Source organism: Apteryx rowi, unplaced genomic scaffold (assembly GCF_003343035.1).
Source record: "Apteryx rowi isolate R43461 unplaced genomic scaffold, aptRow1 scaffold_18, whole genome shotgun sequence".
NCBI classification, from domain to species: Eukaryota; Metazoa; Chordata; class Aves; order Apterygiformes; family Apterygidae; genus Apteryx; species Apteryx rowi.
This window is the reverse complement of record NW_020448085.1, coordinates 5,457,716-5,473,648: the sequence shown is the minus strand read 5'-3', so window position 1 is coordinate 5,473,648 and position 15,933 is coordinate 5,457,716. Positions and strand designations below refer to the sequence as shown.

At 41.7% G+C, this 15,933-nt stretch overlaps 1 protein-coding gene across 7 annotated transcripts in view; it reads right to left on the bottom strand.

Annotated features, from left to right (window-relative positions):
- LOC112963897 (WASH complex subunit 2A-like) overlaps positions 1-15,933 on the bottom strand; it is a 34,326-nt gene that overhangs the window by 3,539 nt on the left and 14,854 nt on the right. For 4 of the 7 annotated variants that reach the window (XM_026061343.1, XM_026061347.1, XM_026061349.1 and 1 more), the window contains 12 exons: positions 14,567-14,683; positions 13,072-13,235; positions 12,489-12,600; positions 11,389-11,571; positions 10,171-10,359; positions 8,657-8,785; positions 8,353-8,448; positions 6,624-6,746; positions 4,926-4,988; positions 4,038-4,250; positions 1,205-1,816; positions 400-574 (listed from right to left, as the gene is read on the bottom strand). In XM_026061343.1, the coding sequence (XP_025917128.1) occupies positions 400-574; positions 1,205-1,816; positions 4,038-4,250; positions 4,926-4,988; positions 6,624-6,746; positions 8,353-8,448; positions 8,657-8,785; positions 10,171-10,359; positions 11,389-11,571; positions 12,489-12,600; positions 13,072-13,235; positions 14,567-14,683 (2,176 nt within the window). The remainder of the gene's footprint in view (positions 1-399; positions 575-1,204; positions 1,817-4,037; positions 4,251-4,925; positions 4,989-6,623; positions 6,747-8,352; positions 8,449-8,656; positions 8,786-10,170; positions 10,360-11,388; positions 11,572-12,488; positions 12,601-13,071; positions 13,236-14,566; positions 14,684-15,933) is intronic. The other 3 variants (XM_026061345.1, XM_026061344.1, XM_026061348.1) reach the window with 3 other exon arrangements.

Below are 15,933 nucleotides of genomic sequence, written 5' to 3'. Positions count from 1 at the left end.
TTTATTCACATCAGTGATTCATCCGAAAATAAGATATAAGAAACAGCATTGAAATTGGAATGGAGAGTGTATTTCTTAGCACCATGAGAACAAGAGATTAGTCTCCTTCTCCAGACAGAAATAATATTCATTTTCTAATTCCCTAAGGTGAGAAAAACACTACAGGAATTAACCTATTCCTCTTCTCAGGACAATTTTATACACTCTCTCATAAAGCATTTAAATGCTTTGCTAGTTCTACAAGTGTAGGAGGTCTTCATCAGAGGTTAAAAAACTGAAAATGGCCAGAGACTTCAGAGGAGTTGAAGTATTAAAAGAAAGCAAAGGGTTCTACAACATCTGATTTAAATTAACTTAGGGCAGTATTATAAAGTTAGTACCAAGATATTAAACACTTACCCATATCATCATCAAATATGGATTTTTGTTCCACCTTTTTCTTGGTCTTCTTTTCTTTCGGTTTTACTGTGAGATCCGCAAATATATCAATGTTATCATCAAACAGGTTAGTCTCTGGCATTTTTTCTTTTGCTTTGTTTGTTGGTTTAATTGCCTCAGTAGCAAATATATCATCCTTAGAACAAAGCATAAGGAGATCATCAGTACACAACATGCTCCAACAGAACAGTCAAGTTCAGCTGTAGGCAGCAGCTGAGATGCTCAGAAGATTTGACAGCCTGGGCATCACAAACCCGAGAAGTTCAAGTCCTTCTCACCATGGTAGGCCCAGCAGACAGGCCTTACTGTGAGATTGTGCACAGATTGAATACAGCACACAAAGGCTTGTACCAGCTCCCCAGTCTGCCAACTTTATTTCTGTTTTAAAAGAGCTATTTGTGCTGCTGTGCATCGAACAGGCAGGTAACAGAAGAAAACTAAGTACTTTACTAGTCTGAAAAAGGTGATACTCTTAAGTACATTGTCACAGCACATCAACTGACATGTCTGCTCTGTGTTAAAGCCCTACCTTTTAACCCCACTTTTGCTATTAAAGGGGTGAACATTCAAGGAAAGGGCTTTTACTGCCCAGTAGCAGTGTATGTCTAGTATTTTACCTTGAAGGCCTATCTATACACCCCATCCTACTCAGCAGTCTCCATTCAACTTGTGCCTAAGAAGAAAGTTCTGCATAAGACCCTGGGTATCAAAAGGTCAAGGTGGCAGGCTTTCCCCCTAACTCCTTCTAGCAAGCCTCAACCATTACCTCAAAGATATCTTGGGCGGTAGGGTCAACACCTTGCTGGACAGCAGGTTTCAGTTCCTTCTTTCCAGTTTTCTGACAGGTAAAGAGAGAATCTTCCTCCTCCTCCAAAAAGGGAATAGGGCTATTTTTCTTCAAAGACTTGTGCTGTACAGACTGGAAGAAATCATCACTGTCCTGATCATCCAGAACAGACAGAACAGGCTTTTTCTCCCTATCCTTAATGGTTTTTTTTGCCAAACTCTCTGCCATTCCCTCCCTTGCCTTTGATCGTGCAGCTGGTCTAGATGCTGAGCTGCTTGCAAAAAGGTCTTCTGATTCAAACAGATCATCCCCTTGGTCTGTGGATTCTGAAGAAAGGAGTTTGTCTGTCCCAACAGAGAGAATGCTGCYGTGAGCTGGTAGCGACAAGCCAGAGAGAAAGCCATTTTCCTTAGACTCTCGTTCAGTAGCAAGAGGCTCCTTTATGGTCACTACTTCCGATCTCTGTTTTGGTAGCAAGGACTGCAATTCCTTAGCGCTGTCCACCTCCTCACTCTCACCAGACTCTTGCGCAGCTAGACGGCGGGCTGTTCTGCTAGGAGGTCTCCGTTTTCCTGTAACCTTGATCCTGGTCTGCAAGCATGAAGTGAAAGCAGAACACAGTTATGCATAAGGGAAAAACACACTTTGCAGAAGACAGGTTAAGATTCATGTAATGTTCTCTTGTAACAGTTCATCTGCCTTCACATCACTACAAGTTAACATGCATTACCCATTTCATACTATCACATGATTGAAACTGGATTAACTCCAAGACCTGCTCATAGCTTTGGGTTTAAGTAATTTGAACAGCTACATGTACATTTAAACAAGAGCTCAGCTGGTAACACTGAGCAAGTAAAGCTGAGCAGACACTGATATAGCTTCAGAGGAAGCAGCAGGCTCCATGCATCATGAGCTCAGCATCATCCCTTTCCCCCCACTTTTCAGAAAGAGGAAAGATGAGACAAGTGGAACCCTCAAGTTTGCAGCTTTTTATTTGCTGCTTTCTGGTCATTCCACAGTGGGTGGAATTGGGGTGCAAAAGCAACAGCTATCAATTACAGAGTCACAACACAGGTCAGCAAGCCACTAGACCCTCAGCTCTAAGTAATACGTCAGTCTGACAGCATGCTATTCTAGGGGCTCCTGCATGCACATTCTGGCCAGGTCATGACTAATAACATTTTCCATTTAATTTCATTTTGTGTGTAGCCAGCTGTAGTTTGYTCCTTTGCTGGTGTTAGAGCAGCCCCCCTGCAAATTTTCATTACAGTTTCTACTACACCCTATGTGGGCAGGGGTATTCAGAGAGGCAGGAAACAGAACAGTACAACCCTCTTTCCCCTTTCACTAATTGCTGTGTTGGAATTGAAGGACAAGCTAGGTGGACAACTCAGGAGCCATGGTCTTTTATCACAATCATTTTAGCAGCACATCTGCCTTCAGAAGGTGGGGCTGTATTAATCAATGCATGTCAGAAAGCCAGGAAAATGAGGACGGAAGGGAGATACACTTGGAAGCCTGATCCCCTGATCCATGCACTGTGCTTTGAAAGCAGAAACAGAATGCTGGGTGGGTTGCTTTGATCCAGTCTTTGGAAAAAAGTGTGTTTGGCTGCATACATTTACAACAAATTCAGAATTGAAAGATTCAAGAAGCAACAACATGCTGAAATTAGAACGTGTAGTCTGAGCTACAAAAAACATTCACTGTATAGTTTCTACAATGTTTCATCCCAGACTATTTCTGTAAGCAAACCTGCATTATCGCTGTACTAAAATGAAAATTCAAGGTTGACTAGATGCTGCTGTAGCTCTATCCTTTTGCAAGCCTGTCTATTTAGAAGTATCACAATAGAGGATTTTATTTGTTGTGCCAAACATGCTGATATTGGAAATAAGGATTCCTACATGGTAACGCATTAATCTGATGTAGAAGCTCCAAACCCGTTTGACACTAAGGGGTCATGTCAAACATTATGGTGACAGTGGCTGTATCTTCCCAAGTTATCTCTGCTTCTCCTCTAGTAAAGAACAGCCCCAGCAGCATTAAGGGAAGAAAGGATCAATGTTGAGGCCCTTGGTTATCTTGTTCAATCACTATTCTCAGAAAGCCCAAGAGATTTATAAAATTATAAAACCCAGACAAAATCGTAACTACATGGTACAATCGTTATTAAAGAACTATTAAATCCTTAAGTAGAATGTCTTTTGCAGTCAATAAAATAAAAAGTATGAATGGAAAACAAGTGAGCCAGGAGGTCCATCATGACAAAAGCAGTGACTTTTTAAAAAAAAAAAAGAAAAAGAAAAAAACCCACACCCAACTTGTTGCTTGAAAAAGGTTTCGGAGTGACAATTCAGGACAGCATAACTTTTTTACCCACAGAAGAGGTACAGCTTAACCTATAGCAGTGATGTGTTCTTGATATCTTGCCACAGTAGCTATCCATGATGGATTTTATAGTTGGCCTAGAGAGATACCTTCTTTTTGGTTTTTAAGACTGGTGTCTCCTGGCTAGACTCGGATGGAACAGAACAAGATATTATGCTAAAATACCTTCAAACTATAGTGAAAACCACTGTATTTAGGGGATGTACACAGGTTCTTTAAAAAGTTATTGAATGAAGCATTTACAGAGCTAAGAATGTAATAAACTTGACTTTCTCTTTTGTGGTTGGGGGAGGGGAAGGATTGAATTTTCACACCTATATTTAGATTCAGATGGACCACACAGAAGAACTTGCAATACACAAGCTTCTCCAAGAATACAGAGAGATAGTGTTTTTAATCCCCTTTTGTATCCTGCTACCTTATTGGCACTGTGCAAGGTATCCGCTTGCATGGGCTGATCAAAGCTCACACCAAGTTCTTCATTGTTTCCTGCAGCACAGAAGGCTTTGCCGTTCTGTACGTTGCTGGGCTCATGCAGTGGAGTCTCCAAAACTGGCAAGGGAGGCTTTACACTGGAGACCTTAGGCATTGCACCAGGAAGCAAGGCCGCAGGGTTAATAGCTAAGTTAGCCTACAAAACAGAAAGAAAACACACATACACAGAAGAAAAAGATGATAATGCTGCTCAAGAAAAGTATGGCCCCAGAGAAGCAGCAAGAGCTAGGGCATTTACGCATTCAAGTTCTACTCCTAAAAATGCCTGACCTCTCTCACACCTACCCACTTCTGTTTCCCATGTCCTCTCTCTCACTAAATCTGTGGAGAGCTCAGCACTATTATTCTGTATGAGAGCTCTAAGAACAGGTGTTTGGTCTGATGTACTGTGGCCATGCTATGTAGCTCAGCATCCTGTCTGAAGACAAGAACAGTTCTGACATTAGAGTGTTATTGTAATATAGGCAGTTATTACCTTTTTCATGGCAGAAAAGGGGGAACCGCCCCCCCCCCCCAAGTCTTTGGGCACACTTAAAATAGCACCAAGAAGAATAGCAGGTCAGAGAGCAGCCCACCCTCTCTCCCCCCAAACACAGAGTTAAATAGTGCGGAGTCAGGTCTGAAGGGGGCAGGGGGAAGGGAATAAAACATTGAACATGCAATACAGAAAAAGTAACAATGGACAATAAGTCATCTGAAAAAAAATCACAAGCGTAAGATAAGGAAGTAAAAAGATTTTGTTTCAGAGAGAGCCATCAGTGAGGCAAGGAAGATTTTTTTTTGGTAGTCAAAATGCCAGTAAAGTGATTACTTGTAGCTTTCCAATCCGAGATGAGGGTTCTTTGGTTTTAATGGGAACAGGACCTGTAAATTTCTGCACAAAATTACACTGGATTAAACATCAGCTAAACAAGTTGATACCAGCATCTTCAACCAGACCATAGTTTGCATTTTAATATATCTATAGAAAGAAAACAGTTCACTGCTCACCAATATCTTCTGAAGATACCTTGTTGTTAACACATATTCAACTACGAGAGCTACAGTCACTCAATACTGAGCTTCTTCTCAGTCCCCCATCTTTGTTATGGCTTTTTCACTCCCCACTTCTTCTACCCAGTACTGTGCTTTGCCATAGCAACCCTACAACTTCCATCTTCTCCAGGTGTCATATGGCACTCTCCTCTAGTTGAATCGAATCGTGACAATCACACTCTTTTCTTATCCCCTCCTAAAACCTCTGAGGCCACATTGCCAGTTTGTGTTATAACTGACATTTCTCTTTGTAACTGCCTATAATAGGGTCACAGACTTCAAGGAAACCCATGCAAAAGCCAAGGGGGCTACAAAATTGTATCTCTCAGCCTACATAAAAACACAGCTTCAGAGACAGGAGAGCTCCCCTATAGGAAGCAAGCCATCCATGCCAGAAGTTAGACCAGCAGACTAAATGAACAAAAGCAGCTGTGTGGCCTGAAGACTTGGATCAATTCTAGGACTAGAGGATGAGCCAAACCAGCTAAAATGTTCTTCCGGGGCTTGCTCTTCACAGGCATGTGATTTATTATGGCTCTGAGCTGGGCTGTATTGCCATGGGTGTGACTGACCACTCAGAGCTCCCTCAGTCAGGTTGAAGTATCTAGGTATTTGGAAAGGTGCAGACACTCTTTTGGAGGGCTTTGATAGCACGACAGGGGAGTGCCACCATCTGAGAAGAGAGATCATTCTCCAGTTACATGCTTGGGGGATTCAGCTGAACCTCAGACAGGCTGTTATGCCAGACTGTCAGTGGTAAAGAAAAAGGGAAGACCAGTGTGGTTCTCTGCATCAAGGAGTACAGCACTTCAAGTGAAGACAGGCTAATTCCTAGCTGTACAGACTAACCCTGTGTTCCTCAGCCAGAGGGGGGGGGAGGGAGGGGGGGACACACATAATGAAAAACCAAACAAACAGCTCTGATGAGGCACAAACCAGAATTCACATCCAGGCTGCCTTTCCCAGAGATGTGTAGTTCAGCAAGGTTAAGATCAGGAGTAGGAGTCCTGTTTGCTCATCATACAGCCTCCAAAATAAGATTTTCAATAACCACAGATTGGTGCTACGTGCCATGAACTCCCTTCTGAGAAAGCATACCTGTCATTTACAGATCACATTCTCTCCAACAAATGCTGATGCTTCAGAGAAGAGCAAGCAAGGGGTCAAATCACACCTCATTTTCCATCATACTGAACCCAATGCCTAATTCTTCACTGCCTTATACTTTGCTGTCACATAAGTCAGCGGGCAGTGAATAAAACACTGTCTCAACAGCATTTAAACCTCTTGTTGATAACAGTGCGCCTGCCGATAAGCAGAGACAAGTTTGGCCACGTGTTGCTGCATTTCTACAGCTTTGCAACTAATAAGGCCAGGCATTAGTTTTGATCTTTTCAGGAGACTTATTTAAAACAAAACAATGCATAGCCCTTTTCTGTGCATGTTGTTCAAGGCACAAGATTTAGGTACTTACCTCTGTCGTTTCTGCCTTCGGAGCTTCATCTTGTTTGGCACTTGAAGCATTTTCCAGAAGATTACTGCTTTCCAAGGAAGGGCTAGTACTGGCCTTAGCAACTGTTTTCTTCTCTGGTATTTTCTGAAAATATTAAGACCAGAAGTCAACACAAATAGGGGAAAAATATGATCTGCAGGACAAATAAAACCAAATAAAGCTTTTTACGATCTCACTTTCACTTGCGCAGAATACTAGCCACATCTTTCGACTTTGCAATGCAGAGTCATTGGGCATTGGCTTTGTAATGACAAGGGGCTGTCCCTTCCCCTCCTTTTAGCCTACCGTAGCCTTTTTCGTCTATGGTAATTATACATAAAATGAGTTTGGATGAACTTCCAAACGCATGCACATTTCTCATACACAGGGCAGCAGGAAAAAAAGCACAAAGCTAACTAAGGAAAGCTATTTCTTCATTTTCAAGCAAGCAGGATCCATATACAACTGCCAAACCCTCGTTATTTAAAACTACTCCTTCCACAGTCCTCAAAGAAGGAACTTTCAGGAACTATTGCCAGTTTTCTAGCCCAACTTCCAACTGGAGATATAAAAATAGATTAAAGGAAGAGTTGGCTTCAATTTAGTTAAATTCTAAATACATTTAGAGCAGCAGTTCAGAACGCATGTTAGAACTTTGAGCCTAGGCCATCTGTAATGCACACTGGTTCATTACCGCAGCTGCTCACCCTCTAAAAACAATCCAGGCAATAGCTAGTTATCAGGAACATTTCAATACCACATTATTGCCTTAAATTAAATCAATTTAATGACATAACTCAGACCAAGGCTCAGGCATGTATGAATGACAGGCAAGTCATAATAGCAAATGAAAACTCAGTTTCAAGTAGGCAAGAACTGGACTCTGAGCCTGGACGAGCACAAACACTATGAAAGATGAAAAGTCTTACAATGGAAATGTAAATTTCTTCTGTAGAGGGGCTGAACCTAAAAATCAGGGCTCATGTAGTAATTTTTGTTATTATTATTAGCCAAAAGAATTAAAGTAGAAAGGAAAGTGAGCTATACATAGTCTGTAAGGAAGTCAACCTGACTTTTCTAGACTTATGTTGCCAGGCAATTACAAATTCTGTTCCCAACATTCTACCACTGGGCTAATGACCTGTGGCTTTTGCTCTGGATACACAATCAGAATTTCTTACACAAACCATTAAGCCTTTTGAGGGTAGAAAACAAAACAAAAAAAGACACACTAACATTTACTCCCTGGCTTTTTGCAGTAGAAGAGGTTGTTGCATTTATTGCTACCCTTCCCACACTGCACACAGAGCCTAAAGAATCTCATTGCCCTCTGGAGCAGAGTAAGCTGAAGTTTTCCCACTTCCAAGAAATCACCATCTATAAAACCAGACAGACTCTGAACAATACAAATACAATTCTACCACTCTGATTTCTGCTCAGGTGTTATCTCTTACACCTAAGCCAATCCCAGTGACACACAAGGAGGAAAGGAATCCAATTCTCCCACCCCATCTTTGGGAAATCTACTGCATCTGTTTGCCGCCTATGTCTTCAGGGTCACAACAGCCATTTCTGTTCTCTTTCTTAAAAAGACAAGATTTGTTAATCATGTCACTTCATTTCTCGCAGGAATACATATGGAAAAAATCCCTTCCACACACTTCTTTCCAAGCTCTTTTACAGAAGCCATTTACAGTAGAGGAGCAGATACCAGAGGCTTTGTTTTAGCAGTACTGAAGAGATCATCCTCATCGTCATCCCCAAAAAGCCCTCCTCCAGATGATGGCTTCATGATACGGTTTGCAGACTGAAGAGACAAAGGGGAAAAAAGATGTGTCACAGATCAAAAGCACATTTCCTGGTGCCCACAATGCCTAAACTGATTCTAGCACTTGGTCCTCCCTGGAGATCAGTGACCTTTAAGCAGTGTCCAAAGAAGGAATACTGGAAGCTTCACAGGCTGTACACTTCAAAGACTGTTTTCAAACAGGTTCAGAGGAGAGTTTTGACCTCACCATGGATTTCTTGGGGCTGGCAAAGAGGTCAACATCTGGATCATTGTCCTTCTGAAGCTTGTGACTGAAGAGAAGCTCTTCGTCTTGAAAAACTCCAGTGCTTTTGGGACGGGTGCCTTTCTCAGAAGGCTGGAAGGAGAGAAGACAGGTCCACATGATAAGAAACCCCCCTCCTTAAGGGGGGCATCTAGTTCACAGACTTATTTGGCTAGTGATAAGGCAGACTGGCAATTCACCTAAGGCTACACTACAATCCTGGTAACACAAACACAACTTTAACCATCAGTTTTATTTTTTAGTTTGACTGAATTTGTAAAACATACCATATAAATGCTTGTATTATAATCTTCTCAAAAGGAACCATTAACCAAAATGTAAAGTTTTAATTAGAACCCTCTGCTGACCTGAGAAACTGCCTCTACTATTTACCATTTATGCCTCTAGGAATGCGGGGAGGGGAAGGTTTTCAGTGACTCCATGGCTGTTACATGCTGAATGCTTTCCAGGAAGGCTTTGAAAGGACTTGGGTTTTCCTAAGTTCATAGGACAGATGTGGCTTYTTGCCACCATCTTGCAATGTGCCCCAAAACCACAGCATACATTCACAACAGGTAAATGAATGTTCTGGCTAACAATCTGTTTTGTCTCAGAGGCAGCTAGAAACATGAATTTTTCTCTGTTAAGAGCTGTTTCATTTAGCTTCAGAGATTTCTAAATAGAGTATGTAGAGCCTTTAGGGTTGACAATTTACATCACTTTACACAGTCACAATACGGTGACAGAACCTTATGGTATACTGTAGCATATAGCATGTGCTTTTGGACATGACTTCAAGTTTACTTGAACAAATTTTTTGCGCATCTACATTTGAATAAGAATGCTGCCCTGGATCCAAGGATACTGCAGCTGAAGATTCAAAGCCCACCTCTTAATGACATATTCATATTCAGGAAAGCCAGAATATGGCAACTGGGGGGGGGGGGAGGAGAGAGAAATACGCATGCTTGAAAATAGAATTAAGCACAGAATTTAAGATACCTCTAGCTGAAGCCAAGTCTGCAGGCATATATCCACCAAGCAGACTGCACCAATATATAAAAAAAAGGCATACACAAAACAAAAAAAAAGAGAGAAGGGATAAAGCACAAGACTTCAAACTCCACATCCTTCTACTTTCTAGTTCCTCTGATCTTGAGGTAACTAGGGAATGAGTTCTGTACAGCAGACATCAAGCAGCTACATTGAAACATCAGTGCAGAATTTCTTTTTTGTACCAGCACACACTAAAATGTTTTAGACTTTGTGGAAAAAGTTTACAGACAAAGGGATTCAGGATCACAGTGAAGGGCAGGCACCATTTCTCACCCATACAGTTTGGAAGTTCAGAAATAAAGACAGGCTAATCTGCATGGTATAAAGAGAGGGGAGGGAAAAAACAAGAGCTTTCCTAGAAGAGAAGAGGTAGAGAGGCAGAAATACTATTTCCTAGTGTCCCAGAACTTCTCTAGACTCACCACACCAATTTCTTTCTGTGCATTTTTAATGCCATCATCATCTTCCACTCTTTCTTCTTCCTCCTCCTCAAACAAGCTTAAAACTTTTTTAGCCTGGGTCTTGACATCTTTCTCCAGAGCTGGTGGTGATGTGGCAAACTGATCCGAATTACTGACTCGTTCCAAGGATGTTGCTGCAAAAGGCTCCAACTACAGTTAAAAAACAAACAAAAAAAACGCCACAACATTATACACACAGGGCAAAAATTTAGCTCAGGGTTGCCCCAAAATGGTAATTTCCCTTGGTTAAATACCAGCAGTGGTCAGAGTTCTGCAATCTAGTACCACAGCAGATGAATTCAAATCATTTTTCCTAAGTAGACAGGATAGTAACATGCAGATAACCAAGAGACACTACAATAGATAAAGAAGAGAACACATTTTATGGTTCTGATGGAAATACAGGTTTCCTCTTGCACCCTGCACCATAGTGCTATTGATAAGTAGCTGGCTGCATAAGCATTCCTCCCCATATATATACACACTAGGTTGCATCCGCTGCACAAGGCTGCATTCAGCAGCTTTGCTATCATCTCCGATATCCCTAGTTCATGCAATCTGGGATTCTTCAGAGTGGGCAGCACTATCTGAACCCTAAGGGTGCTCAGGAAAGCATAAAGTATGGTAACAGTATCCTGGAAATTCATCAGCTGGTAATTCCCCAACAATCACTCAGAAGCATGCCCAAGAGTAAGTTCTGCTGAAGCTTTTTCAATAATACACAAGTTTCATTTTGTAAATACTACTGCCCAGAAGAAATTCACAACTCGGAGCCACAGTTCCACAGCTTTTACATTCATTTACATTTATCAGATGGTATAGTCAAACAATAAAGTTACTGAGCCTGATGCAAAGCCTACACATTAGTATAGGCTGTTTGGTTTTTCAAAGGAAAGATCTGTGCATGCAAGTAAAAGCTACCCCAGTCAGTCTGCAAAAGAAGAAAAAGCCAACTTCTGCCTATGCCATTTCGGAAACAACTTTTAAAGTGTCATTTATTCAATTTGCCGGCTGGCTGGCCAACTGGCCAACAAGTGATTTTGCAACAGGGAGACCAAGTCTTCTCTCCTTAGCAATAGGATAGGCAGTCCAGAAAAAGAATTCTATCCCAAAGCAGTGAACAGATTTTTAAACTGAACCTTTGTCAAGTTTCTGATTAATACAAGAAAAATCCCTCACTTTTTCCTTTGTTTGCTGCCCTGCAACATCTGCTCCTCCTGATACAGGAACTGCTCCAGACTCATCTAAACACCACAGCGCATCTTCTACCTGTTTAGACTTTGCTGTGTCTGGCACATCTTCCTTTTCCTCTTTTTCTTCTTCATTAAACAAAGGTGGTGCTTGTGCTGGTTTTACTTTCTCCTGCAAAATTGAGAATGATGTTGACACAAAACTGATGGGCATACAAGAAGTATACAGTCCTGTGGAACAGCAGGTTCTCAGCTTGCCATCTGCAGGGGTCTAGGACACTGGCAACAGGCTTTCTCTCTCCTACTTTATTCCCATGGGACATTCCAATTTGTGAGTTTTGATTTTTAGTACTACAGGCCCTCAAGTCTGGTTGAAGAGTGCCAGGAATCATTTTCAGGCTTAGAGTGGATGTTCTGGAAATCTTGTCTAGGTTACTGCACTGTTTTGTGTGACTGCCAGTAGCTAGACTGTGGCTTGGGCAGTTCTTTTTCTGTTCCCAAGCCCACACTCGTCCCAACCTGAAAAGGGCAAGGGCAGGAGGAATGTTTATGGGCTATAACAATTGTTTTCCTGGTAAGCAGAAAGCTGGGGTGGGGAGGTCCCATCACGGATAGAGCTGTATTAAATTTAGCGTTCCTCCTATTCCAGAGCACCATTAGACAGGCAGTACACTATGGGCGGAGCTCRTAAGAGACAGAATAGCATAAGCACCCTCAACAAAGGGCCAGTAAAAAGCCTGTAGATGTATCTGAATGGTCAGCTTGAATGGTGACACAAAAGGTGAAGTCTGTCCCTTTTAGTAGCACTTTACAGTTCAGAGTTCTCAGAAAATCCTCAGCAAGGGCTTTTAGCGTAAGCCGAACAAATCTGGTGGTAGCGATCAAGGAGATTTCAAAATTTCCATTAGGCTAAGGCTAGTGAGAAGTTTTACATGCATGAGTTCGGTCTGCCCTGATTCCATTCCAAGTTTGCTAGAACTACCATTGTCTAAAACAAGCTGGGCCTACACTCAGTACCTAGCAAGGAAGACACACTGTAAAAAGACTGATTAATRTTCAACGTTAGATTTAAAAGAAAGGGGGAAATACCACTGCGGTCTTAGCAGCTGAAGGAAGTAGCATTGATTGGGAGCTGAAGAGTGATTCTCCATTAATAGCATCATCTTCAAATAGCAGTGATACCTTCTGTGGCTTTCTTTGGCTGCAGGGAGAGAGAGAGAGAGAGAGAGAGAGAGAGAAGAAAAGCTGAAGATCAATGCAAAAGTTTCAGGAGCCATTCACTGCATCCATTTAAGAAGTATAACTTAGGGCTATCATTTGCAGGGACAGGCCCTAGGTAAAGAACTCCTCACTTCTCAGGAATCCTACCACCCTCCCAACCTCCTCTGTATGGCCCTCTGCAGAAATGGAGAGGAAAAGGGGTCAAGCAGGATTCCTTATTGGAGGCAGTGAAATGAGGAGCATGGTTTGACAGTGGTGAGGAAAAAAATAAACCATCACACTGATACAAGAGAGGTGAAAGAGCCCAGCCCAGCCTGTTCCCACTCATGCATCTCTACTTCCTTCTCAGCAACAGTAACAAGGGAGAACACTCAAAATGTGTCCGGCTCTGTCAGGTTTTGAGGGCAATGCTGGGCTGTTCTGAAAAGCTTTCCCCATCAGGGGTTTTCACCTCTCTTTAGTGATTGCAAATAAATCCTCATCATCATCTTCCTCGAAAAGGCTCGTCTTCTTCACAGCTTTAGCCTGACTGATGGTGCTAGCTGGTTTTGCAGGGTCTTCTTTTCGGTCATCATCAGAAGGAAGCTTAGCTGGCTTGGAGACATTCCACTGGTCCTTAAAAATAAGAAACTCTTAAGTTTCTTTCATCCTGGTCAAAGCCACTTTCACATCATCTCTACAAGCAAAAACATTTCAGCACATTGGCAGTCCTTGCATCCCTCTACTGGTTTCATTTCCTGCCTTTCTATTAGCAATTCTGACTTGACATTGCTCAAGCTTTACAGAGGCCCTGGCCTCCTTTTGGCACGTGATATTTGTGCCATAAAACAGGGTACACACACTTTCCTATTATAGTTGCTCTCCAGAATTGAGGTCAGAATTGCAGGAGTAAGGTCACAGCTGGTCTGTGCCATTTAAATAATTAGAAAGTGTGATGTACGGGGAAACATAACACACGCCATTACTAGTGGGCATGAAGCTGCATTTCTTAGTTTCATCAACTTTTACCAGTACTTTTTTCTTTGCAGCTAGCATTTAATCAAGCCTACCTATTGAGCAAGTCAAAAAAAAAAAAAAAAACTACATTAGGAAGAAATCTATTTTTGGCAGAGTTTTCTAGCTGACATGTTTTCTTATTCCCAGCACTTCAACTGGTTTGCCTCTTTCCTCATCTCTCTTCTCTTTCTGACAGGGACCGGTTTGGGCTTGCATTATTTTACACGAAGATAGAAATTAATGCCTTGCTTTATCTAATGGCACTAATACTTGGTGAAAAAGCAGTTACAGGACAGATACTGAAATGAAATCTAAGTAAAAGAGCAATTTTTCTGTTGAAAGTTCTGGATCCTATTGACATGAATTAATTCAAAGACTTTCCAGCCAAGTTTTTAATTACTCAGTGCCTTTGGCTTTTAATTAAGTTGCAGGACAGCACCTAATCCCTTCCTAGTAGATATATGATTATTCTTCCAGAGACTGGTCATGTTTAATTTTCCCCATCCCCAGCCTTCCAAAGGCTTACCTATCTAGAGCTTCTAAACTTTCTTCATAGTAAGGAAAGCAATATGAGGCAGCAAACCCATTTCCCTCTTTTATTAATTATTAGTATTTTATTATTAATACCAAGTAATTATTAATTTAGTAAAGTCAGGTTTGTTGGCAGAAGCCTTCTTCATTTATTATTCATTTTTCTGTAAATCACTTGGAAAATACTGATTATTCCTTCCACATGACATCTTGTTAGACAGATCCTGAGTAATTTTGAGGTAAGAATGAGACAGCTTCCTCAGTTGCAAACCAAGTCACAAGAATGAAGCAAGCATGGCATGCGGACACAGAACAGAGTTTCGCTGTGTGGTTCTAGTGCTGGTTCCTGTCTCAAGTTTTGTACTTTGCCTATTATAAAGCCTAGTAACCCCTTTCAAGCAAATCTCACTCTTTAGTACCTCCTCATCACTGCTGAACAATAAGCTGGAGGCTTTCTTGAGTGGCTCCGACTGTTTTGCTTTCTCTTCCAGGGGTTTTGCCTGTTGCTTCTTGGCAGTCACCACACCAAAGAGATCCTTAAAAAAAAAAAAAATTAAAAGCCAAAGCCAAGATGGAAAACTCACTGAGAAGTCATCAGCATGCAAGACTCTGTTGCCACCCACTTCTGAGATGAGTCGGGCAGAGAAACAGTGTTTCCTGAACCCTTTCTGAAGGCAGTTAAGTGTGATGCAGTATTGTGGTACAGGGAATATCACACCCAGTATKTGATAGACCAGAAACCTCTAAGAACACAGCCTGGATTTGGCCCACGGATTCTCCACCATAAGGCTTGACTAGCAGCCAAAAACCACTACCCAGCAATTCTGTTGCACAGCAGCTAAAACAATGGGGTACAGTTTCTGCACTTGTGTAATGAGAGGGGGAATTAATCCCATTCTAAGAAGATGGGCAAAGAAAAGCTGAACCACTACTACTGGGCAAAAATCAAGGCTTTGCACCTGAAAACACTCATGCAGATTATCGTACAGGTATCAAAATATATACAAGTAGATGCTGCATTCACCACCTAACATTCCTATTTATGCTTTTCTCCACCCAACTTGCACTTCAGTTCCATAATAGAACCTCCACTGCAGATACCAGAGATCTTAATCACATTGCAAAATGTTTCACTGTGCTGCCAGCTGCATCTGCAAATGGCCCCTACTCAGAAGAAAGGAGAGCTGAAAGCAGCCCCCTCTTAGAAAACAAAACAAAACAAAAAATCCCCCCACACTTATCTCTCTCAAGTTTGCTGAAGTCCCAGATCTTATAGCTCTGAACAGACCTCTTTTTTGCCTCAGGTTACGACTATGGCATAAATTAACTCCCCCTGAAGACTGCAAGTCCAGAGTTGAAAGCTTTGAAGCACGTGTTAGAGAGAAGTGGGTACAAAAGTTACTAATCCAGATTTGTAAAGTTCCTTGTATGACCTGTGCTCTGATCTCACTTGCTGTGCTAGAAGCCATGATTCTTACACACTGACACTCAAGGAAAAAAAAGGAATTCACCAGCCATCACAGAGGGGAAGCAAGAAGTATTCCATATGGCTAGGTATTCCAGGATGGGATAAAACAGCTTCTCCAAGACTCTATCAATTCTATAGCTCAGTGTTCTCTAGTCATACCACAGGGATCATCTCCTTAGTTTAAGTCCAGAGAAGAGATGCACCGACAGCAAAATTCTAAAGAGACACCAAGAATCCAGAAGAGTATCCACTCTTTCTCTCACAGTATGCTGTCCTCATGCACAGAACTACTACACAATGTTAGAAGATAGATTTAGT